The sequence below is a fragment of the Rhinopithecus bieti genome, unplaced genomic scaffold (assembly GCF_001698545.2).
Source record: "Rhinopithecus bieti isolate Rb0 unplaced genomic scaffold, ASM169854v2 scaffold_14454, whole genome shotgun sequence".
NCBI classification, from domain to species: domain Eukaryota; kingdom Metazoa; phylum Chordata; class Mammalia; order Primates; family Cercopithecidae; genus Rhinopithecus; species Rhinopithecus bieti.
Window position 1 is genome coordinate 2,509,695 of NW_016808228.1, and position 24,034 is coordinate 2,533,728.

A 24,034-nucleotide genomic window follows, 5' to 3' on the forward strand; every position below is an offset into this window, starting at 1 on the left:
TTTTTTTTTTTTTTTTTTTTTTTTTTTTTTTTTTGCTATTGTTTGAGTTCTTTATATATTCAATCTCTTGTTTGATGGAAGTTTGCAAAGTTTGTAGCTTCTCGTCTTCATTTGTTTACTCTGCTATGCAGAAGATTTTTAGCTTGATGTAATCCCACTTGTCTATTTTTGCTTTTGTTGCCTGTGCTTTTTTTGTTGGTTTCTTTTAGAGATAGGGCCTCGCTCTGTCACCCAGGCTGGAGTGCCATGGTGCAATCTCAGCTCACTGCAACCTCCGCCTCTCGGGTTCAAGCAATTCTCCTGCCTCAGCCTTCCCAGTAGCTGGGATTACAGGCATGAGCCACCGTGCCTGGCTAATTTTTGTATTTTCAGTCAGAGATGGGGTTTCACCATGTTGGTCAGACAGGTCTCGAACTCCTGACCTCAGGTCATCTGCCCACCTCGGCCTCCCAATATGCTGGGATTACAGGCATGAGCCACCGTGCCCGACCTGTTGTCTGTGCAACACCTGTTGAGGTGTTACCTAAAAAGTCTTTGCCCAGACCAATGTCCTGGAGCATTTACCCAATGTGTTGTTTTAGTAGTTTTAGGTCTTACATTTAACTCTTTAATCCATTTTGACTTGATTTTTGTATATGGTGAATGATAAGGATTTAATTTCATTCTTCTACATATGGATGTCATTTTCCCAGCACCATTTACTAGAGAAACTGTCCTTTCCCCAGTGTGTGTTCTGGGAATCTTTGTCAAAAACGGGTTGGCTGTGTATTTGTTTCTGGGTTCTCTATTCTGTTCCTTTGGTCTATGTGTCTGTTTTTATGCCAATACTATTCTGTTTTGGTTACTATAGTTTTGTAGCACAATTTGGGTAGTACAGACATTTTAACAATATTAACTGTTCCAATCCATGAGCAAGGGATAGCTCATGGTGTGTTCTCTTCAATTTCTTTCATCAATGTTTTATAAATTTCCTCATAGAGGTCTTTCACTTCTTTGCTTAAATTTATTCCTAGGTATTTTACTTTTTTTGTAGCTATTGTAAACGTAATTGCTTTTGTTTTCAGATTGATTGCTACAACAAAAGGTTTTAAAATATTATATAAACTTAGCTCATAAAGCAGTGGCCAGATTTGAGAGGACTGACTCCAATTTTGAAACAAGTTCTATTATGGGTAGGTAAAATGCTGTCAAACAGCATTGCATGCTACAGAGAAATCTTGTGTGAAAGGAAGAGTCAATTGATGAGAAACTTCATTGATGTCTATTTTAAGAAATTCCCACAGCCACTCCAACCTTCAGCAACCACTACCCTGACCAGTTGGCAGCCATCAACATTAAGGCAAGATCCTCCACCAGCAAAGATTATGACTTCTTGAGGGCTCAGATGATTGTTAGTATTTTTTAGCAATAGATAATTTTTTTTTTTTTTTTTTTTTGAGATAAGGTCTCACATTGTCACCCAGGCTGGAGTTCAGAGGTGCCATCATAGGCCACTGTAACCTTGAACTCCTGGGCTCAAGTGACAATAAACTATTTTTTATTTTTATTTCTTTTAGAGACAGGGTCTCACTTGTCACCAAGGCTGGAGTGATCTTGGCTCACTGTAACCTCGAACTGTTGGCGTCCAGTGATTTACCTGTCTCAGCTTCCCAAAGTGCTTGGATTACAGGTGTGAACCACCATGCCCAGCCCCATCATCTGTTTTTTGTTTAGGGTGTGTTTTTAGACATGATGCTATTGCACACTTTTTAGACATGATGCTATTGCACACTTCTAAGGTATAATATAGTATAAACATAACTTTTTAAAATTATTATTTTGAGGGGAGTTTCGCTCTTGTTGCCCAGGCTGGAGTACAATGCCATGATCTCAGCTCACAGCAACCTCCGCCTGTCGGATTCAACTGATTCTCCTGCCTCAGCCTCCCAAGTAGCTGGGATTATAGGCATGCGCTACCATGCCTAATTTTTTTGTATTTAGTAGAGATGGGGTTTCACCATGTTAGTCAGGCTGGTCTTGAACTCCTGACCTCAGGTGATCCAGCTGTCTCAGCCTCCCAAAGTGCTGGGATTACAGAGTGCGCCACTGGGCTCAGCCAAATGTAACTTTTATATGCACTGGAAATAAAAAAATGTGTATGACTTACTTTATTGTTGTGGTCTGGAACCAAACCTGCAACATCTCCAAGGTATGTGTGTATTCTAGATTAGTGCCGTCTCATAGCACTTTGTGTGACGGAACTGTTCTATATGTGTGCTCTCAAATACAGTAGCCACTAGCTACATTTGACAATTGAGCATTTGAAATGTAACTAGGGAAACCAAGGAATTGAATTTTTAATTAATTCTATTAGCCATAGGGAATAGAATCACGGAGTGACCCTTTAGACAGAGATTCTCATTAAGTTTGGGGCAAGGTCCAACAACTGATGTTGAACCAAAGTTCCTCTGGTGATTCTGATGCATACATGCACAAAATATTTTTTTGATTTGGAACTTGATAGGTGTGTAAAAGCTTTAAAGAGAACAGGGTTCCTTTTGAGGTTTAGTTGGCCTAGTTCAAGAGTTTATAGGAGTAAGGAGATGAAGTAATGTCTCCCTCCATTCAATCCTCAAACAATTGAGAGAGGAAGTCCACCTGCATCATCAGAGTGTAGCAAACACCAAGAACAGAACACATTTTGAATGAGAGGAAGAGACTGGAAAATCAACTCAGGGAAACCAAGTGAGATACTGAACACCAAAAATCCTGGGATGAATAGTGATTTCTGTGAGCAAAGCCCAGAGATTGTTAACTGAATAAACAGGTCAGATAACTGTAAACAGCAGTTTCAACAACTTGCGTGTTGAAAGTGGAACTTAGAAAGTGGATGATCCCACTTCTCTAGACTTAGTGGTTGGAACAGGAAAATTTTGAATAAATTAAAAATAAAGGGCTGGGTGTGGTGGCTCACGCCTGTAATCCCAGCACTTTGGGAGGCAGAGGTGAGTGGATCACTTGAGGTCAGGAGTTTGAGACCAGCCTGGCCAACATGGTGAAACCCTGTCTCTATTAAAAATACAAAAATTAGCTGGGCATGGTGGCAGTGCCCAGCTACTCAGGAGGCTGAGGCAGAAGAACCAATTGAACCTGCGAGGCGGAGGTTGCAGTGAGCCAAGATCATGCCACTGCACTCCAGCCTGGGTGACAGAGCGAGACTCCATCTCAAAAAACAAAACAAAACAAAACAATACCGTGAACGATAGGGTAAAAGGGGATCTGGAAGAGACTCGAAAAACTGAATCTTTACCTCATGCCTCCTGACAGTATATTACATCGAATAGCGTCTGAGTTGCATTAGGATATTCATTCCCAAAGTTGTAGGTTTTAAAAAAATTGGACACTTGAGGTAGACATTTCTTTACTATACCTCACTTACCACGTGGAAAGTATTATCTTTACTTCCAAGAATATTGATGGAAAGTATATTTCTGGTGGAAAAATATAATGGAAATGAGGAAAAAAGGCAAAACATCAGTGTAGTAGAGTGAAAAAGACACTCTGTAACCCAGATTTGAATTCTGGTTCTTCTACTTATTGCCAGTATGACCTTGGGCAAGCTTCAAACCCCCTTTTAACTGGAGAATAACTGTAGAATTTTCACTCTTTTTCTGAAGCATGGTTTTTAAGGACTCAGTGACATATAAACTGCCTGTACAATGCCTAGCACATTGCAAGCATTCATATGTTCTCTTCCTTCTCCCCATGTCCACATTTTTGCCGTATCTCCCACAGATAGCCTATGATGGAGTAGAATGGGTGATTCCAGTGCTATATAGGGATAGTCTAGGGATTTAGAGTTAATGCTCACCAATATGAAAAGCCTACTTCCATTTAGATTGACCCTGTTTTCCTAGGTCTAGCAAACCATATGGTGTATCACATACCAAATTTTCAGCAGTCACCAGCCCTGTTAAAGCAGTAGCTGCAAAGATCAACTTGAGGGAGTGGACTTTTTCATTTACTTTATATACTTATATGGTGTGAACATTTTTTATAATGGACATGTATTTTATAAAGTCAGAAAAGAATCACCACTTTATTCACAAAGTTAATTAGGAAAGAAAGAGTGAGGATTTCAAAGATGAAGCCTTTGAAGGAGAAATTTTCCCCTTCGTTAGCCCTCAGGGAATGACAGATCTGGTGAGGGAAAATGGCAAGAGGGGAGAAACTTCTGTTGCGTATTTTCCAGCTAGACCTCATTTCATCACTTCGATTTTTTAAATTCTCATGACAGATTTTAGCACTGTAATCGAAGAAAATCTCCAAAGGTTATTTGTGATCCATAGTTCCTTTTTTTTTTTTTTTGAGACGGAGTCTCGCTCTGTCACCCAGGCTGGAATGCAGTGGCGCATTCTCGGCTCACTGCAAGCTCTGCCTCCCAGGTTCACGCCATTCTCCTGCCTCAGCCTCCAGAGTAACTGGGACTACAGGCATGCGTCACCACGCCTGACTAACTTTTTGTTTTTTTTTTTTTTTAGTAGAGACGGGGTTTCGCCATGTTGGGCCAGGTTGGTCTCGATCTCCCGACATCATGATCCGCCCGCCTCGGCCTCCCAACCGTAGTTCCTTTTTAAAGGGAGTTATCAGTTATGACTCATTTTATTGATCTGCAACACTGCCAACTGGGCCTGCAGTAAGATCTCTAGTATCTATCACAGGTAACAATGTTGGTTGTCTGCTGGTGTCTTTCTGTGCATGCCAACACTCAACTGTTATATAATCTAGTGATATAATTGAATACAGATAATAGAGATGTGGTAATGCCTTGGCCTATAACTACACAAGGGTAGAAAAAGAACCAGTGTGATAGAGATAATGCCAGGGCAAGTGAGAACAGACGCTGGGTAATTTTACCTCACAGAGGAAAAACATAAGTGAAAAAGGCCCTAAGAAGTAGAGGAGCAAAAGGTCAGCACGTGCTTGCTCTGCACAAACTTACCAGGAAGAAAGCACAGGATGCACCCAGGTGTTCTATTCAACTTCAAAGTTTCTAAAAACTGCTCAGAAAGGTTGGAAGACCATGTACTAGAAAGAATCTCAGAAAGACTGCAGTGTGGTATCCATGCAAAAAGACACCTGCACACAAGTATGTGACTATTTTTTGGGTAAACTTTACTGGAGAGGTCAAAAAAGAAATTTAAAAATGTTTTTGATGTTTTCCAAGTTTTATATAAAATTACCAATATTGACTTTTACCACATGCATATCTAGATTTATATATTGAAATACTTATTTCAAGAATTAGATAACAGAATTTAAGAAGAGAAGGCACATTAATCATACTCTTGCCACATTTTCTCAATCACACAGACCTGAAAACATTAGGGGATTCCTGGAGTCAGTTCCATCAGATACCATTAGAGCTGGGACTACAATCCAAACCTTTGGGTCCTTGTCCCATCTGTTTTCCACACAGTCTAAAGATTGAAAACAATCTTCATAAATTTGCACCACTGAAATATATTTTTTTTAGCTTTATGCAATATAAACAGCCTTTTTAAACTGATATTTTAAAAGAAATATATTAAGAGGTATCTGCTTGCCATTCCACAGTCTGCTGGCCTGCAGCCACACACTCATCACCTGGACAGATAGATTCTCTTAAGCAGTCTGTCTAATGCCTGGGTCCGAAAGTAGACTTTCCCCTTTCCCAATTCCAGACTGCTTACCAGGTTCTAGATTCCCAAGTCTCCTGGGTCTGGCCTACTTGAGTGGTATGTTTTTTTAACTTGCAGTCATAGATTTCTACCAGCATTCCTAGTATTTTTGCCTTGTTATTTAATCTGCTGTTGCCCACTGTCTGAGCACAAACATCTAAAAACCACCCTGTTTTTTCCAAGGGTGTTGGAAGACAGACTTCTGATGTGCTTAGTGATAAACTGGGAACAAGACTCAAGACATCTTCCCCCTCCTTCTTTGCAGCTGTACAGCTAGAATGAAAATGCCTAATGGCTAATTCACTCAATCACATAAATGTCTCATCTACAAATAAAAGCCAAGTACACGTTTCTTAGTTTTTTTTGCATATATTTACAATATAAATACTAATTTGTTTCCAAAGTACATATTCTTTTAACAGTTTGAGAAAATTATCTAGCATAGGACAGTAATTTAATGTAAAGACTCTATAGTAGTGATTAAGGAAAAATAGAACTGTTTGGGGGACAAGGAATCCTGGCTATGAATGGGCATGATGATCTGAACCTGCAAAGGGAATGTGAAGCAGCTTAGTCCACATTGCACTGCTAATACAATAGGTGTGAGATAGCAACCTGGATATGGTGTTATAAAAACTAAACATGAGAGATATAAGAAGTACACATGCTTGCATAGTGTGTTAATTTTAAAGAAGCTCAACATTTTATTCTCATTTTCAATAACTTAAATGAACAGCACTTAACACATCACACAAAATTAAAGACTTGTGCATATATTTCAGATTTCAACATTAATGTCAAAAATACATAGTATGATTTTACATAGGATTTGTGCTACATTAGAACACTAGAGACAAACATCACTTGAGTATTAAGGAAAACATTAAATATTAAATAACTGAGAAATAAAATGTGTAAACACTAATCTAACTGGGGGTTTTGCTATTGCAACACGTCCAATGAAGTGGTTTCAACAGTACAAAAAGTATCAGAACATGAGTTTTTCCAGTCTACATGGAATATATGGATTTCATTTCAGGAATCCTTTCATAAAAACTGGTCCAGGATAACGGGAGAGGATCCACTCTCCTGATTGTTAATTTGGTACACTCCATTCTATGCTAATTTTTACTTGCAAACTTGGGTACTGAGTAAATACTTTAAATCATCACTCCTTATCAACATCTTGGTGAAAACTGAGGGTTTGTTGGCGATTCAGTGTAAGATTTGAGTTCATATGCAGCACCGCTATCAACCTCCATTGACTTTCTAGAGAACAGGAGCCGTACATCTCTATGGAGGTAGATCTTTCCAGATTTAGAACTCTGGAACCTAAACAAATAAACAAAATATAAAACATTTCAGAGAATGAGTTTTTAAAATAAACTAGAATAATTAAAATTTGAAAGCAGGAAGAACTAATCTTGCTACAATATTAGGTCAACACTAACTATTTAACATGATATTTAAGGTCTTTTCTAAAGACCAAAGCATATGCTTTTATTTAAACATTGCTCTCTTACCATTCCCTAAATACCTCATACTCCTTTTCCTTCCCTGAATGCCTGAGATGCTTCTTCCTGTAGATCTTGAGTGTCAAACAGAATCTTACTTTTCCTCCCTGACTCCACAGTACACGCACCTTTCCTCATCTGCAGGTTCACGTGGCAGTTCACTCACATTACTCAATAACATTACATTTGGGCTCTGTAGCCCTGGCATCTTCTAGCTCCATAGACCCATTTCACACAACTTAGCCTCCCATGATTTGGGGTAGATGATAAAAAACTATAATCAACAGTGGCTAGGCTAAGTAACACCCAGCCACCATCAAAAGTCAAGAGAAAAGTTAGCAGTAAAATGAAAATGGCTATCAAAACCGTATATGAAACTGTTTCTATCCACTGCTAGTATCTGTAACACAGTGCAGGGATTTGGAATTTTCACTCACATTAACTTACCTACCAAATAGACAAACATACCCTGTAGTGCTAACGTCTCTTTGTTTTTCCCTTGGCATAGCATAAATACTCTCTGGGTTTGTGGATTTTACTCCTGAACTAGCTGAAAGATGTAGTGGTTACAGCTCTGTATGTTAAAGCAGACTGGCTCTGACTGGGCTCACTCTTCCCTCCTCTCTGAAGTTTTTCACCTTCCCAAACTGAAGGAGAACATTCTTTGGGAAGTATACCGTTTTCCCTAAAAAGGTTTCTTTAAAGTGTCCTGTCATTATGTGGAGATTATAAAAGCTAAGGTGGCTGATTTTTACTCTGGCCAGTATCGGTTACAATTAGCTATGGTTGTTAAACTTCAAGAGGAATGGTGTCAAATGCAAGTTTAACCAGAGAGGGTTGAATCTTTTTCTAGTTTGGGAGGTATTCTCATAGTCTGCAATTTCATACCATGTCATTCATTTATTCACTCATTCATTTATGAGACAGAGTCTTGCTCCTTTGCTCAGGCTGGAGTGCAGTGGCGCGATCTCAGCTCACTACAACTTCTGCCTCCCAGGTTCAAGTAATTCTCCTGCCTCAGCTTCCTGAGGAGCTAGGATTACAGGCGTCCACCACCACGCCTGACTAATTTTTGTATTTTTAGTAGAGATAGGGTTTCACCATGTTGGCCAGGTTGGTCTTGAGCTCCTGACCTCAGGTGATCGCCCGCCTCGGCCTCCCAGAGTGCTGGGATTATAGGTGTGAGCCATCGCGCCTGACCATACCATGTCTTTTAAAAACTGTTTTCCAAGTCTGTTTTTCATAGATTTTTCATTCCCACAATCTGTGTAACATTTCTCATGTGGCTTACAGGTAGTATCAGGTTTGGTTTAAATACATTATGCTGGCTGAACATGTCTTTTGCATACAGAACAACAGGCAGAAGACTGAGATGAAAGAACTAATTAGTGCTTTGGGAAGAATAATTAACAGACTTTCATGTATGGGACTTGAGTGTATAGCTCGCTGCTTTTTCACTCCAGATCACCACTGCAAGGCATATATAAAGAAAGATAGCAGGTGGTCACCATCAGCAATAACAGATTGAAGAAGTCTTCTGCCTGGACCCGAGATGAAAGTTGACTCCTCCTGATGAGTAACACTCCTTACTGTAAGGAGTTAGTCTAAGATAAACATCACTGATGTGACTGAGGACTTTCTATGGAAGGGATCAGAAAATTATTAGAAACAGAGTTACAGGCAAAAGTCTACTGAGCCCTCTTTTAACCAATCAATTCGCTCATTGATCCTGAGAGCTAAACTAGGATTTCAGGGCTGAAAACCTTACCCTGATATACTGACAACTTTGACCTCAAGAGCAAACAAGTGGCTTCTCACAACCTTGAACCATGAGTTGGGTAGTAAAAGTTAGAGGGAAAGATATTTATAATGGAAGGACTAGAGTATAAGCTCTACGAGAGCAGATTTTTGTCACTGCTGTTTTGCTAGTGTCTAGAAGCACGCCTGGCCCATAAATATCAGTTGAAGAAATTAATGAAGTTTAAGAACTTCTCTTTCCAATACAGTAGCCATTAGCCATATGTGGTTATTGAGCATTTGAAATGTAGCTAGCTCAAATTTAAGTGTAAAATACATACTTGATTTCAAGGAGTTAGTGATATTAAATATCTCATTGATAATTTTTATATCAGTTATATATTCAAATGGTAAAATTTGGATAGGCTGAACTAAATAAAACATATTAATTTACCTGTTTATTACTTTTTAAACATGGCTATTGAAAAATATAGAATGATTTGGCTGGGCGTGGTGACTCATGCCTGTAATCCCAGCACTTTGGGGGGGGGAGGCGGAGGCGGGTGGATCACAAGGTCAAGAGATTGAGACCATCCTGGCCAACATAGTGAAACCCCGTGTCTACTAAAAATACAAAAATTTAGCTGGGTGTGGTGGTGGGCACCTGTAGTCCCAGCTACTCGGGAGGCTAAGGCAGGAGAATCACTTGAACCCAGGAGGCGGAGGTTGCAGTGAGCCAAGATTGCGCCACTGCACTCCAGCCTGGCAATGGAGTAAGACTCCGTCTCAAAAAAAAAAAAAAAAAAAGAAAAAAGAAAAATATAGAATGATTTAATATTGGCTCGTATTTACTTTTTTTTTTTGAGACGGAGTCTCACTCTTGTCACCAGGCTGGAGTCCAGTGGTGTGATCTTACTTAGTTAGCTCACTGCAACCTCCACCTCCCGGGTTCAAGCGATTCTCTTGCCTCAGCCTCCTGAGTAGCTGGGATTACAGGAACCCACCACCACGCCCAGGTAATTTCTGTATTTTTAGTACAGACAGGGTTTCACTATGTTGGCCAGGCTGGTCTCAAACTCCTGAAGATGATCCGCCCACCTCGGCCTCCCAAAGTGCTAATTACAGGTGTGACCCACTGCACCCGGCCCTCGTATTACATTTTTAAATAGTATTTGTTTAGAAAATGTGTTTCATTGCCCCAGATGCATTTGTTTTGGCATAAAATATTTTATATTAAACAGCTATAAATGAAAACTTCCTTAATTCAACAAGTAATAACAACCACAGGAAGGCATCTTGGCACATCATCAAGAGTCCCCAAGCTAAGCAAAGTCCCAAGGGACACTGGTCTAGTTACAGTCACAGTTTAAAAAAAAAACACTAAAAATTTCAGAGTTGTTCTAAAGTAACATTTTCATATTAATTTGAAGCATTACCTCAGATGTATGAGGTAGCGTAATAACCGTTCTTCTGTGTGTCGGATGTTCTCTTTATTAACACTTCTCTTCACCTCTTGTTTAACAGGTACAGAAAAAGTTCTTTGTCGTAGGAATGTCTGATGATTGGCTGGCATATCTCGTAAATCATATATCACAACAAACATCTTCACCACAGTCTTATTAGGATTAAATAAGGTCTGAAGAAACAATATAGAAATTATTCCTTAAAAATAGTGATTTGTTGATGTGACTCAGAATGATTGTGCCAATAATCAAACAAGATTTTAAACAACAATACCACTGAATATAATTCAGTTTCAGGGACTAAAATTAACAAAATTTCAAAAGTTTATGAAATAATATTCAGTATTTTTTAAAAGGTTCCATTTTTTGTTTTACAATAATATAAGGTCCAGTAAAAATCAAAATCTTTAATCACAAATTTCATATGTATAAATTTTACTCCTTGTTCAGAGGAGTAACTCTAAAGAATAGTTCTACTAGCTTAAGCAAAATACATCCTTATTGGGTTAAAATATTCCAGTTCAATTATTTCAAACATAATAGCTTTGCTAAAGAGTATCAACTTCAAACTTCTCAAAATTGAGTTTTAATTTTCTCACATTTTAATACCAAATAGAATATTTCAAATAAAAATACAAGCTCAGTAAAATTAGCATGTTTGATGTCTTAGGGACATGTGATTATTATAAAATTTAAAATAGGTGCTCAAAGAAGAGACTTTTTCCTATCTGAACATTTCCCCAAGTTTAGAAAACAAAGCTCACTAGATCTATTAATTTTAGATCTAAAGTAGGCTTAATACTTCATTTACTCATACATGGAATCATTTCAAAATCTGTAGCAAAACTAAGCTTTAAAAAAAATCCTCAATATCATTATAGACCAAAATATGTATCCATGGTGACGACTGAATTAAATTCAATTGTTGCTTGGTTATGAATAATTGAAGGAATATTATTTTTAAAGTACTCATTTTTACACAAAACCCCAAGCTGCTGATCTGACTTTAACCAAATTACCAACACATCAATAGGTAACTTGGTACCCATGCTTTCAGAAGCTCATCCGTGGCACTGGACATCACTCACTGAATCAAAATGAGAAATATATCAATATCATAATCCAATTGTTGAAATCTAGTGAGTCTTAAGATTAAGGCTAATACATTCAACAACCACACCTCATAAGCCAGGAGTTCAAATCATGTTTATACACAGTTAAACTGTACACGGGATAGAAGACATACCCACATTTCATACTTATAATTAACCACTAAAGTTGGCAGTCTCCAAACAAGAGGTGAATGTGTTACCTCCGAGTTTACGCTTCACTATGATCACAACTGACAGCTAGCTTTCTGCTGACCCACACTTTCTCATGAGCTACACAGCCAAAGGCAAGAGAACACTGTCACTCCTTTACTTCAAGAAATTGGTTTACTTGTGGTATTCTTGTGGTAATTCCTCCTCAGTAAAACTTATATAAATATGTATTACTATATATGTATATATATATATACACACATGTACACATATTACATAGTTCTGTTTCATTCCTGTGTGATAGGAAATAAATGTATAGACTCCTTGCAGTATTGGAACAATGATGATGAGTAAAAGTGATCTGACAAAGTACTGAACACACTGAGGTCAAAGGTCATAAAAAGGCTTGCTGGATTAGGTCAAATCCTGGGAATGAGGAGCAAGCCTTAGCTAGACTCTCTTTCAGTCTGCAAACTCTGTAATAGATTTGAGGGCTTGCAGGATTATGCTGGGTCAGATCTAGAGTGAACTCAATTTCAAGCTGGCCTTAATATTAGATTCTTCTTCTCAGAACCCTAGACCAGGGACGATGAAAGACTGTTCTGAGATAGGAGGACTCTGAGCCAAAAGATCAATGCCTAGACCAAAAGGAATGATGCCTTCTCTGCCCTGACATCTGTCAGACTATATTTCTGCTTTGTGTGGTCATCTCCTTAAATCAATTTTAGAAATTATTAGAAATAAAATAATTTTGTTTCTCAAGTTTTCCTGCCAAAGCAATTCTAATATTTGGGGTCTCCTTTTAAATAGGTTCGTCTCAATCTGGTTTATTAAAAAGAAGGCACCAGTAATATTGGGTTCTAAATATATTGAAAAGAGCCCTATTGAAGTTATGCAAACTGTCATATGCTATTTTTCTTAAGTATTCACCTTGATTAGCTTATTAATGCTTTCCTTTTATGGAGGTCCCCAAATGGTCATTCCTGGGGCAGAGCAGGGAAACTCCAAACAAAGCTGCAGCCCCACTGTTACTTACCAAAGTTGTTGCAGCAGCAGTAGCAGGAGAAAGGGCTAAGTTCTATATGTATGTGAGAGAATGATTATTGCAATTGTAGGCTATAAAACACATACCACTTGTATTGTTCCTGAAGGAGGTACTCGATAACCCCTTTTACCAAGGGACTCTAAAGTAATCACACCCTTTAAATAAAAGAAGACAAATTGAGTACAAACTGATGCATATGTACATAAAAGACTAAAATAACTCATGTAATTTATTAAAATTTCAGAATTCTATTTCTATGGAAAAACATTCATATTGAATTAATAGAGATACATTCTATGTTTCTACCCCTAAGGAAACACTTTACTGTTCTTCCTGGCGATGTCACTATAAAGAATATATAACATCAATGGCCACAGCACCCAAAATTACTATTAAGATATAGGAATAAAAGTAAGGAGTTCCTAACTAAAAAGGAAATGAAGGAAGGTAACAGGACCCTTTCCATGTATCTTGAGGGAGAGGGGAAATGAAGAAGCAAGTAATTTATTGGTCTTTGGGCATGTAAAAAGTCACAAGTGTAGGAAAGTAAGTCTTGGCCAAAAATAAAGTCAATTCTTCAGTCTGGGAGTTAAGTTACATATCTGGATTTCTGAATAAAGACAGAAAAAAAATAAAAAAGGAATTTGGAAGTCTGTAGTTCCTGCCTGGTACTACTTTATGGGATAAGAGATGTTTAAGACAAAATGTGGAAAATGAAAGTTAAATCAGTAACTTTCAGGCTGTGGAAGTTCTATAGTAAAGCTATAAAATCTCACCTTCCTAAAATTACATATTTCTTCAGAAACAATCTTATATCATGTTGTGATTTAATCTGGATATTATTAAGGTATTTTGCTTTTGTTTGGTCATTTACTTATTAAGGAATCTAAGAATCCAAATTGATTCTAAATCAGAACACAATGGATTGAGAGCTGATTTGAGTCAAGGTTAAAGCTAAATGAGGGTCATTTCATTAGAGAAGTCTAAAAGAGGATATTAGGAGTCCTCCAGTTGGTCTGGTACTCAAAGAACGATCCTCAGATGAGCATCATCAGCATCACCTGTGAACTCGTTAGGACTGTGAAATGTCTGGCCTCTTCCCAGACCTTACGAAGTCAAATATACATTTTAACAAGATTCTCCAGATGATATGAATTTACATTAAGGTTTGGGAGCCCTGCTCCAGTATAGGAAGTAGTTTTTCTCAGGATGTTCTCATTACTGCAAAATCCAATCAATGGGGAAAAAGCGTATGTTAAAACAAGGTAAGTTCAAACGGAATGTGTAAAAGTTTCTCAATAACCAGGATGATCAATAACTAGGATAACCAAATGACTATCGGTGGTAATTGTGATACTTTTTTTTTTTTGAGACGCTGTCTCACTCTGTCACTGAGGCTGGAGTGCACTGGTGTGATCTCGGCTCACTGCAACCCTTGCCTCCCAGGTTCAAGCGATTCTTCTGTCTCAGCCACCCAAGTAGCTGGGACTACAGGCGCTCACCATCACGCCCAGCTAATTTTTGTATTTTCAGTAGAGATGGCAGGGGGTGGGGGGTGGTGGTTCTACCATGTTGTCCAGGCTGGTCTCGAACTCCTGACCTCAGGTGATCCACCCGCCTCTGCCACTCAAAGTGCTAGGATCACAGGCGTGACCCACCGTGCCCAGCCTGTGATACTTAAAGAATGAATGGTGATGCATTTATGTTAACTGGGATAATACTTTTCTTTCAAGCAGTTAAGGTAGTTAAGGAGAACTGTATGTTCTACATTTCATGATTCCATTATTATACATCGTACATGCCAAACTTATGTAAAAGCAAATATAAAACAGGACTGTCCTATTAGGTGACATCTCTCTGTTGGGTTCCAGGGTTAGGAAGTAAAAAGGAGTGGATAAAGGTAAAAGGGAAAGCCACATTCTGACATATGGATTCCTCAACCTCAAGTGAACAACACTTGACATCAGATTATTAAATTAACACATTAAGGTTAACACATACGTGGTTCTTGACAAATCAGATTTGTCAAGTGGTTATTTAAAGCATGAAAAAAGCACATCAACAAACTGCAACCCTAACCAAAACAGCAATGAAACAATTTATCTCTTGCAATCTGCCCTACATGCCTAATGAGGTACTCTGTATACTACTTTTTTTAATGAGCACAATGTGGCTATTTACTCTACATGAAAAAGGTATGGTATATTATACGCGTCTTCTTCCTAGTTTCAGAAAGAAAAAGTAAAATATACCTAAATAATAGCTATCTTTAAAATCACATAACTACATGTAATATACTACCGTTCTTCCTTGCCAGCCATTGGCCTCCCCACCAAATACATACAGTAAAAGTGGTAGAGCAACTACTACCAAGTTTATACTCGCTTCCTTTAATACATTCAATTCCAATAGTTTTTAGAACACAGTAACAGTAACTAAATCAATTTATTAAAAAAAATAGCTTTTGAAAAAAACCATAAAGTTTAAGGCAATAATTTAAAACAATTTGTAAGCAATGTTAAGACTAGTAGCATTGGCAAGTTAGGAATTTTAGAAAGGGACTGGGAAATTATTTGGAATTTTATTATTATTCATCATTATTGTAATAATTTCATCATTTTAACTGATCAGCATATTAATATTAATACCTACGAAAAGTTACCATATTTAACACAAAAGAGAAAACACATTTTCTTCTGGCATTTTGTTTTCTTTTTTTTGAGATGGAGCCTCGTTCTGTCATAAAGACTGGAACGCAGTGGCACAATCTTGGCTTAGTGCAACCTCTGCCTCCTGGGTTCAAGCGATTCTTATACCTCAGCCTCCCGAGTAGCTGGTATTACAGGCACCCACCACCACACCCAGCTAATTTTTGTGCTTTTAGTAGAGATGGGGTTTTACATGTTGGCCAGGCTGGTCTTGAACTCCTGACCTCAGGGTATCCGCCTGCCCGAGCCTCCCAAAGTGCTGGGATTACAGGTGTGAGCCACCATGCCTGGCCTTTCTTCTGGTATTTTAAAATGGAATAGTAGGGTTAAAATAAATATGGTCAAAATCTTATACAAAAATTCCTCAAATTATTATGGAATAGTGAATATGCACAAATAAGTGGAAAACCGAAAGAAATATATCTTGATCTGGTTAATTACAAATGAAAGGAAATCATACGTGGCCCTGATAATATTATAATGAAAGTCATATTATAAATTTGCCACTGGCACACCTGCCTTAGATATTTCTGCCTGGTTTCACAATACAACAGTTTCTAGACAGCTAAGTGTTGTCATATAACACTTGGAGAACATTTTTACCACTAACTCCCAACCGGAGAATAATATTATATGGCTTTGAGTTAATCTTTAAGGAATCATTTAATGAGAAATCCTATACCACCTCTATACCACAAAGATAGGATTTTCTGTGCTAAAATTTTACCCGTGTGAGTCATTTGTATAATCTGTGATAAGACGTCCCCAAATTATTATCAGAGTAACAAGGTTATTATAAGAGTAACAAAAGGAGTTTTATGTCTTCGCCCTGCTGGTCTGTGATATGCATAGTCTTACCAAAACATAACCAGTTCTTTGAAAAGAGACTCAACTACAAAAGTATAGATAATATTCCCTGAGGAACAAAATTAATCCATAGCAGGAAACACTGGGACTGGGTTATTTGCAAAAAGAATGCATTCCTAATAAGTAAACTTTTAATAGAAAAATACAAACTATTTTTTGAAAATATTCTAATTTTTTCATAGGAAAAATATAAACGGGATAGTTGATTGAAGAATGTTATCAGAGAAAAGAGAATCAGAGATTCTCAAAAGGATAGATTAAATTCAGTAACCTGATTCATACCCTTGCCAATATCTATTCAATGATCTGCAATCATCTGTGTGTACATCTCTAGTACTTTCTGGAGTGATAAAATCTTTTATGTCCCAATCATTCATTTTTTAGACATCAACTAAGGTAAAAGATTAATGCTGTTTTGCTTTTTAAAAGCATAGTTCAAATTACCTTTTGCTCATTAATTTCCATCAAAGATATTTATATGAGCTGATTTTCAGCCAGTTTACCCTTTTACCTTGTTTCCAAGCCATCCTAATGGCCAACAGGGACTCTGTTCACTAATGACAGATCACAGTATTTTATTTTATTTATTTATTTTGAGACAAGAGTTTTGCTCTTGTAGCCCAGGCTGGAGTGCAATGATGTGATCTCGGCTCACTGCAACCTCCGCCTCCTGGATTCAAGCGATTCTCCTGCCTTAGCCTCCCAAGTAGCTGGTATTACAGGCGTGTGCCACCATGCCCAGCTAATTTTTTGTATTGTTAGTAGAGACAGGGTTTCACCATGTTGACCAGGCTGGTCTTGAACTCTTGGCCTTAGGCGATCTGCGGGCCTCAGGTGATCTGCCCGCCTCAGCCTCCCAAAATGCTGGGATTCAGGCATGAGCCACTGCACACGGCCAGATCACAGTATTTTAGACCTTATCTTTCCATCCTCTATTACTACATGCCAATAAAAGGTGTGAAACTGATGAGATTCTTGATGTCCTGGTAAGGCAAACAGGCTGTAGATATACTCTCATACTGTAAGTATTTGAGTATGATATGCATTTATTCTGGTATTAAACTTATCTCAGTGGTACTTTCCATTTCATTAACTGTCCAAAATTATTTTTTCCAAAATAATTCTGAAAAGTGGGTACATCTTTCTATGGTAAATGAAGAGATAGCACATGTAATAACTGGGCAGGTTTGTGAAGGGGGGCCTCTTCTTTCGATAATAACCTATGCTGGGCATCTTCATGCTTATGACCCACAGATGTGAATGTTGTTGGGAAAAGAAAATTTTGAATAAACAAGCAGACACCACTATGCTTTTCCTATCAAAGTGTGAAACACTAATCAAGCTCTTGACTAATATCTTCACCCTTACAATGGAGTAAGCTTTCCTTGAGGAAACTGGGCCAATAATGAGTAGGTCACATATAGGTTCCTAAGAATAGCTTCCTTTCCTCTCTGTTGTTTCTCAATTATATAGATGTCCCTTTTTACAGCTTTTATTTAATAACAAAAGTCATTGTTACTAATGTCCTTGAAAACCTAGAAGGTTGGAGAGAGGCGTGTTAGGAGAGGAAGCAGTTGGGCCAGGTAGTAAGTTAGGAAATTCAAGCAGCAAGACTAGGCTATAATGTTCAATGCCTACAGTAATCTGCATTTCTCAAAAGTAACACCTAACATGAAAACCCAGATTTGACTCCATATTTGATACCATCACTGTCAACTTTTTACAGACCTGCATGGCTAGCTACTTACCTCTCTTTGTCTTTTGGAAGAGGGCTGATACTAATCATATACTAGTACTCAGTATCGTTTTTGCAAACGAACGCTTATATTATCCATAAGCCATTGGAATAAAAAAAAATCAGAAAGGTGAAATCATAAATTGATCTTAAGGCTCAACACTATAACTCAGAGGTGTCCCATCTTTGGCTTCCCTGGGCCACACTGGCAGAAGAATAATTGTCTTGGGTCACACATAAAATATACTAACACTAACAACAGCTGATGAACTAAAAAAAGAAAAAATCACAAAAAAATCTCATAATGTTTTGAGAATGTTTACAAATTTGTGTTGGGTTACATTCAAAGCCTTCCTGGGTTGCATGTGGGCTGTAGGCCAGACAAGCTTGCTCTAACTCCTCTTAGTTATTTCACTCTCCATTAAGACATTAGCATGAGTCTGAAGTAGCTAGTATCCTAAAGAACTCTAGGATTAGGCCAGTTGTGGTGGCTCATGCCTGTAATTCCAACACTTGGAAGGCCAAAGTGGGAGGTCTGCTTGAGGCCAGGAGTTCAAGACCAGCCTGGGCAACATAGGAAGGCCCTGCTTCTACAAAACATAAAAATGATCTAGGCATGGTGGCGCATATCTGCAGACACAGCTACTTAGGAGCTCCAAGGCAGGAGGATGGTTTGAGGCCAGAAGTTTGAGGCTGCAGTGGGCTATGACTGGACCACTGCACTCCAGCCTAGGCAACAGAGTGAGAGCTTATCCAAAAATAAAAAAATAAATAAAAAAAGAACCCTAGGATTAGAATAGGCCCAAAGACAAACCAAACCAAACAGGAGAAAAGGGAGTAAAAGGGCCCTACAGAAGCCTTATGTCACCAAAGCCTTGTAGGACTAGAGGGCCGAGTACACAGTAAACATTTGAGAATGTGTATGGACCCAGCACGATGGAATTACAGTGTCACTAATCGATTTTTACCATTTTTTCAAGACAAAGAGAAACAAGTACATTTTTAGTACCATCCTTAAATGCAAAAGAGGTTATCTGTTGTTTGAACTAGCTTAGAAAGAAGTCGTGAGGTAATATTTTGGCATGTTAGTTTGTATTCAGCTCTTAGGAAGTGATTTATACTTTCAAGTATTGCACCAAAGCACTTAAAGAAATTTGTCATTAAGTTGGTTGATTTGGCAGGAAGACACACAATATAAAAAATACTTGCCATATAAGGAGAGGGAGCATTGTCATCTGAAACACTGTAGAATGACACTTCAACTGGAAGAGTCAAATGTGTGGGGCAGAAAGCACCACTTGCCCCTACCTCGGCAGTAAAACCGTCAACAATGCCGAGAGGATCTAAACGATAGTTCAAGACAGATTCCTGGAAGACAAAATAATTTTTATAACTCAATTTAAAAAGCTAACACATTCATTTTTTTTCTATTTAAAGAAATATACACTTAGCCTAAAGGCAGAGAAGTGATAAAAAGAAATATATTACTAAGCTTTCTAGCACTAGAACAGTGGTTGTTACCATTGCCATGTCCTTATTTCTGCTTTTCATCTGACTTGAAGTCAACTCCATCTCCCATCAGTCTTCTACCATCCTACAACAGTTTGTTCTTCTCTCAGTATTCCAACTCACACTGAATTCTCCTGCAACTTCAGCATTAGTTAGGCCTAATTATTTACTATGTTGTTTTTATATCTGTAAATTTAAAAATATGCTCTATCAGAGCAGGTATTTACCCCTTGCAGTGCCTATTCATGGTGCTAGGCACAGAGAAACACTTGAAAACCTAACAGGTTATATATGGAAGTTCCATTAAAAGATGAAGTCAAGCACTTATAATTCTAACCAAGAAATAATTGCTTCTCTTATAAATACTGTAGTATGTGACAAGTTTTATTTTGTTTAATTTAAAACATAAAACATGCATTTATAAAAGTTAAAAGTACAGAAATAGTACAGAAGCCCGTATCCATCCCTCCCCCCAGGTCATTTAGTGAGATAACTACTTTTAACAATTTAGTGGTTATCTTCCCAGTTATGAGAAACATATAAAACTTTTTGCAAGCTTTATTTTATATACATATATTAACACATATATGCATACATCATGAAACGTGAGTAGCATTCCTTTAATTCTTTGAAAAGAAATGCTACAAAGCCTCATGATTCTAAAAGTTTGTGTAGTCTAAATGCGAAATAGTGACATATCAGCAATTCTAATCTCCTGATCAAAAAGATAAAGCCAAATGACCTGGGTCACAATCAACCTTCTATATCTCCTTTTTGCCCTCTAATCAATCCAATCCATATCCTGTTGATTTTACCTCTCAGTCTCATGGCCTCATCTCCATCCCCACCACCACCACTATCCTAGTGACTTAGGTGATCCTCATAACCTCTCCTCTAAATTAACGCTACATCTTCTAATTAGTCTTTCTATCTGTAGTGTATTCTCTGTAGTACTGCCAGAGTTTTTTTTTTTTTTTTTTTTTTTAAGGCTTATAGTATCATCTACCACTTAAAAACTTTGTTTCCTGCTGTCTATAGGATGAGGTCAACATTCATAGCACAGCACTTAAGCTCCACCATGCCTCTTGTTTCATCTCTCCCAACATGTACAGAGTCCCATGCTCCAGCTCCAGTTGATCCTTTCCGACATCGCCATGCTCTTTTACATTTGCACATGTGCCTTTGCACATGCAGTTCCCTTTGTCTAGAGTCTCTGATTCCTGCACAAATTTACTCGGCAAATTCCTTCTCATCTTTTGTGACCAAGCTCAAACGACAGTTCCTCAGTAAAGCTTTCCTCAATCCCTTTTTAGCAGAGACAGTAGATATAAGTACTAGGAAACTTCTATTACAATGCTAATTACTTGAGTTTATAAATTATTTACCCTCCTGGGTAAATTATATGCCCACCTTCTCCAGTAGACAATAAACGTCTCTAAGGCAGGAACTTTATCATTTAAACTTTGTATTCCTAGCACATAGTAAGTACTCAACTATGTTTCCTAAATAAGAAGTCCATTCTGAAGATGCAAAAAATTTTCATAGGAGAGGCACATACAAAAATGTTTATGGATTAAGGCAAATGACCAATATTAGTTGCTGACTCTATCTGAGATAATTTAGATTTTTGTAAATTTAATATACAAGCATATATGCGAGGCCCCACTCAGTGCAGTATGGCAAGAAAAAAAAAAAGGCATGAAAATAAAAAGCCAAAACTATCTGTATTTATAGAGGACAAGATTGTCTACATAGAAAATCCCAAGGACTATTTTAAAATCTACTGAAATTAATGAGTTGAACAAGATCACTGATTTTTTATAGATAACACACACATACATTCATTTAAAATACTAGCAATGAACAATTGACAATTTTTAAGTTACAATATCCCAGAAAACATGAAATACTTATGTATACATCTACAAAAAGATATCAACAATCTGGGCTAGGCGTGGTGGCTCACACTTGTAATCCCAGCAGTTTGGGAGACTGAGGTGAGTAGACGGCTTGAGGCCAGGAGTTTATGAAAAGCCTGTGCAAACACAGCAAGGCCCTATTTCTACGAAAATTTTTTAAAAAATTAGCTGGGTGTGGTGGTGCAAGCGTGGAGTCCTAGCTATTCGGGAGGCTGACGTGGGATAAATGCTTCAACCCAAGAGATCGAGGCTGCAATGAGGTATGATCATGCAGCTACACTCCAGCCTGGGTAACAGAGAAAAGTCCCTACCCCTATTTTTTAAAAAAAGATGTCTGAGATATGCATGCTAAAATCTATAAAACACTGATGAAAGAAATAAAATAATATCTAAATAAATAGATTTCATGGACTGAAAGACTTTATATTTTTAAGATGTCAATTTTCCTCCAATTGGTCTATATTAAAGTAAGCCAAACAAAATCTCAGCAGGCTATTTTGTGGAAATAGACAAGCTGATTCTAAAATTTGTATGAAAAAATAAAGGAGCTAACATAGTTTAAGCAATTCTGAGAAAAAACAATAAAGTTAGAACTCACATTACCTGATTTCAAGACTAGAAAATTGAACATCCATATGCATAAAAAAGGGAACCTTGACTGCACACCTCCTATCATGTAAAAATCAACTCAAAATAGATCACAGATCTAAACATATGAGCTAACACGAACTTTCAGAAGAAAACAGAAAAAAAGCTTTGTGACCTTGGGTTGGGCCAGTGGTTCTCACCCAGGGGATATATGGTAATATATGAAGACATTTTTGGTTACTAGAACTAGAAAGGGGGGTACTATTGGAATCAAGTGGGTAGAGGCCAGAGATTCTGCTAAACATCCCACAAAGCACAAACAGCCCTTCAGAAGAAGTATCTAACTCAAATATCAACAGTACTAGTGTAAAGAAGCCTTGGGCTAGGTAATGTTTTTTTAGATTCAACATCAAAAAGTAAGATTCATTAAAGAAAATGTTACTAAATTAGACATCAAAAAACTTAAAATCTTTTACTCTTGTAAAGACACTGTCACAAAAATGTACAGCCAAACTTCAGACTTGGAAAACATATATGCTTATTTGGCAAATAAGTGCAGGAAAAGAGGCTCAACATCAACAGTCATCAGGGAAATACAAATTAAAACCACAATAATTAAGGTGAAAACGACTGATCATTGCAAACACTGGCAAGGATGTGGAAGAACTAGAACTCTCATACAATGCTGATGCAAATTAAAATGGTATAATCACTTTGGAAAACAGCTTGGCAGTTTCTTAAGAGTTAAACATACATCTATCCTATTACCTACTCTACTCCTATTCTCTTCTCTTCTATTCTTTCCTCTCCTATTCTGGGTAATTACCCAAGTGAAATGAAAATTTATGTCCACATAAAAATTCATACACAAATGTTTATAGCAACTTTATTTTTAATAACCCCAAACTGGTGACAACCCAAATGTCTAAAATCAGGTGAATGAATAAACAAACTGTGGTCTATCCATACAACAGCATTGAAAATGAATGAACTCTTGATACACAGGACAACACAGATTATCTTAAAAAAAATGACACTGAGTTAAATAAATCCACAAGCCACCCCCCTAAGAGTAAATACTATGTGACTGTATTTATATAAAATTCTAGAATATACAAGCTATTTTATACTGACAGAAAGCACTAAGATTCCCTCCTATAGGAAAAATAACTCATTTCCAATGGTTGTACTATGCTGGACTGAACTGACTGAAGAAAATCACAGGACAGATGAATTGAGGATGACAAGGTTTTGCAGTAGAAAACTCTAAATCAGGGGTGTCCAATCTTTTGGCTTCCCTGGGCCACATTGGAAGAGAACTGACTTGGGGCATATGTAAAATATGAATTGTCTTGGGCCACATGTAAAATACACTAACACTGGTTGGGCATGGTGGCTTATGCCTGTAATCCCAGCACTTTGGGAGGCCGAGGCAGGTGGATCACCTGAGATCAAGAGTTCAAGACCAGCCTGACCAGTATGGTGAAACTCGTCTCTACTGAAAATACAAAAATTAGCTGGGCATGGTGGTGTGTTCCTGTAATCCCAGTTACTTGGGAGGCTGAGGCAGGAGAACTGCTTGAACCTGGGAGGCAGAGGTTGCAGTGAGCCAAGGTTGCGCCACTGCACTCAGACCTGGCGAATAGAGTGAGACTGTCTCAAAAAAAACAAACAAAACAAAAAACAAAAAAAAAAAAAACTCTCTCTCTCTCTAGATACATATACATACACATTAACAATAGCTGATGAGCCTAATAAAAATCACAAAAAAAATCTAACAACATTTTAAGAAAGTTTATGAATTTGTGTCGGGCTGCATTTAAAGCTGTCCTAGGCCCCAGGCTGGACAAGCTAAATGGTGGCAAGAAAAGGTGACTATTAGCTATTAGACTATTTGGGTGTTATTCTATGTCCATGTGTTTCCAAACTCCACCTAATGCCCCACAAATAATGTCTAAGGATGATGATTTCCCCCAACAACATTACAG

General features: G+C 37.7%; 1 protein-coding gene across 8 annotated transcripts in view; it reads right to left on the bottom strand.

Annotated features, from left to right (window-relative positions):
- Window positions 1-6,052: 6,052 nt before the first annotated feature.
- ATOSA (atos homolog A) overlaps window positions 6,053-24,034 on the bottom strand; it is a 128,982-nt gene continuing 111,000 nt past the window's right edge. For 6 of the 8 annotated variants that reach the window (XM_017886153.1, XM_017886154.1, XM_017886152.1 and 3 more), the window contains 4 exons: window positions 19,240-19,398; window positions 12,807-12,875; window positions 10,387-10,586; window positions 6,067-7,031 (listed from right to left, as the gene is read on the bottom strand). In XM_017886153.1, the coding sequence (XP_017741642.1) occupies window positions 6,878-7,031; window positions 10,387-10,586; window positions 12,807-12,875; window positions 19,240-19,398 (582 nt within the window). In that variant the 3' untranslated portion in view covers window positions 6,067-6,877. Of the gene's footprint in view, window positions 7,032-10,386; window positions 10,587-12,711; window positions 12,876-19,239; window positions 19,399-24,034 lie in introns of all 8 variants that reach the window. The other 2 variants (XM_017886150.1, XR_001888020.1) reach the window with 2 other exon arrangements.